This window comes from Penaeus chinensis, chromosome 20 (assembly GCF_019202785.1).
Source record: "Penaeus chinensis breed Huanghai No. 1 chromosome 20, ASM1920278v2, whole genome shotgun sequence".
Classification (NCBI taxonomy): domain Eukaryota; kingdom Metazoa; phylum Arthropoda; class Malacostraca; order Decapoda; family Penaeidae; genus Penaeus; species Penaeus chinensis.
In genome coordinates, this window is record NC_061838.1 from 10,750,661 (window position 1) to 10,753,160 (window position 2,500).

General features: G+C 44.2%; 1 protein-coding gene across 1 annotated transcript in view; it reads left to right on the forward strand.

The window, feature by feature from the left end:
• Positions 1–2,500, forward strand: part of LOC125036208 (carboxypeptidase B-like) — a 12,489-nt gene that overhangs the window by 4,129 nt on the left and 5,860 nt on the right. The window contains exons 4-6 of the mRNA XM_047628670.1: positions 519–600; positions 874–1,027; positions 2,090–2,238. Of these exons, the coding sequence (XP_047484626.1) occupies positions 519–600; positions 874–1,027; positions 2,090–2,238 (385 nt within the window). The remainder of the gene's footprint in view (positions 1–518; positions 601–873; positions 1,028–2,089; positions 2,239–2,500) is intronic.

Below are 2,500 nucleotides of genomic sequence, written 5' to 3' on the forward strand. Positions count from 1 at the left end.
TATTTTTTCGTTCCTGCTGCAGGTGGACAGAAAGGCTTTTGAGAGAGCCAACTGACACATGCGCACGTAATACACAGACTATCTTATATACAGTATTTCTTTCTGTAATTTTCCACACGCCTCCATTCCATTCCATAGTCTGCCCTTGTTTGATGTACTGCACGTGTGGGACTAGAGAATTATGTTATCAATATTTATTTTAAAAACAACATATGTGAGCATTGTATCAAATGATTTTTAATTACCTGTCTCTTTTTCTTTTTTATTTCGTGTTTTTGTTTGTTAGATATTCATTATCTATATATACTAGTTTTTCAAACTATTAAGGTTTTACAGTTTTTTTGTTTTTTTTTTTTAGTTTAAAATTTTAAAAAGATATCAATTTATCTATCCATCTCTCCCTCCGTGCATTTATATCCTTATGTATAATTTGTTGTTATTTCGCTTTTGTGTCAAGTGCTACCTGAGATACCAAAAAAAAAAAAAAAAAAATGCCTTCCATTCTTATACATATATAGGTTGGTGGAGAATCAGATGAGAGGGCGAGGTCAGGTCAAATACGGAAACGTGACCTGGGATCATTACAACACTCTTGAAGAGGTAAAGACATGTTATTAGTCCACAGACTTTTTTATATTCTTTCAAAACTTTCCGTTTTCGAGGAAAGATAAGGCTAAGATTTTTTTCGTCTGTATCGATCGCCTTCCTTTACATATATTCTACCGGGCGTACTCAATCCCACTCAAACCGTCTCTTAATAAATCCATCTATTTTCAAACGAACTAAATGAAGACCATCAACACTTCCTTGCCTCCTAATTGCTTTACAAAGGAGCAAACAGCGACATGCATTTTCTCTCTCTCCCTCAAACAGATCTATGACTACATGGACCATATCGCATCCGAGCACCCCGACGTGGCGACAGTGTTCAGCCTCGGGAAGACGTGGGAAGGGAGGGACATTAAGGCGCTGCACTTGACGAGGGACGGAGGGGAAGACACCAAGCCTATTGTCTTCGTGGATGCTGGTTAGATTGGAGTGGGGGAGGGGAAGAGGGAGAGACAAAGAGGAGGAGAGGGGATAGAGAGATGGAGAGGGAAAGAGGGAAAGAGAAAGAGGGGAGGAAGGGGAGAAAATGAGGGGAAAAGGGAAAGAGAAAGAGGAAAGGAGGGAGAGGAGCGGGGACAGAGAGATGGAGAGGAGATTAAGGGAAGAGAAAGAGGGAAGGAGGGAGAGGAAGGGAATGAAATAAGGGGGCAGCGATAAGGAGATAGAGAGGGAAAGATATATTGGGAAAGAGGAAGGTGAGAGGTCAGAGAGAAGTTCAGTGGGAGGAGGGGAAGGAGAGTGGAGCAGGGATAGGGAAAGGGTTAGAGAAAGAAGGAAGAAGGAGATGGCGAGAAAGTAGATGGAGAAGAAGGGAGGGTGTTAGATAAGGATAAGAGTAAATTAAATCAAGAGGGAGAAGAAAGGAAACTGAGAGGGAGAGGGGAAATTAAATGGAAGTGGAAGTAAAGGGGAGAAGGGGAAAGAGAGAGGGACAGGGAAGTGATATGGAGAGGAACAGATATAGGGAGAGCATATGGATAAAGACTGAGATAAAGAGATAGACGGAAAGATGGGGGAAGGGTGAATGGGATAATGAATGAGAGAGACTATACTAATATAACTTTTTAATAGTGTATCATACATTTATCCTTTTACAAACACCATCACGTAACCTCTCATGCACCCTCCTTGTTTCCTTGCATGTAACACCACCATATTCCCTCCCTGTTCCCTCCAATGTACTCCTCCTGTGTACCTCATATGTTCCCCTTTCGTGTACCACCCCTCAAAGTACTCCCCACGTACCCCTCCAGTGCCTCCACTTACCCCCCTGTTCCGCCCCATGTACCTCCACCTTCCCTCGCGTTCTCTTCCAAGTACCCCGGACGCACTCCTTTCCTTGTAACTCCACCTTCCTTCCCTCCCTTCCACGTACCCCGTGCCACGTCCTCCTCCACGTTGTCTTTCACGCGTCCTTTCAATTTCTATGCCTTATAACCTCCCGCGTGCCCTTTCCCACTTCCTTTCCACCCTCCGCCAGGCTTCCACGCCCGTGAATGGATCGCTCCTGCCGTGGCCTCCTACATCTTCCACTCCCTCATGCACGATGTGACGGGTCTGCTCTCCTCCGCCGTGTGGGTGATCGCCCCGTCTATGAACCCCGACGGATATGAGTTCACTTGGACTGATGTAAGTGATGCTGCCGAAGGGTGTGATGGGGAGAGTGTAAAAAGCTTGGGGGCTGAAGTTCGATGCCGGTTTTAATATTGTGCGAAGTGCGTGGTTATGTTTTTGGGTATATAAGGAGTAACGGTGCGCTTGTATTTGAATATATATTTTTAGAGCCATTGATTTCGGTATTTGTTTGTTTCTTCTTTTTATATATACTTTTTTTTCTCTCTCTCCTTTCCCTTTCCTTCCCTCCTTTCCTTACTTTCCCCTTCCCTCCCTC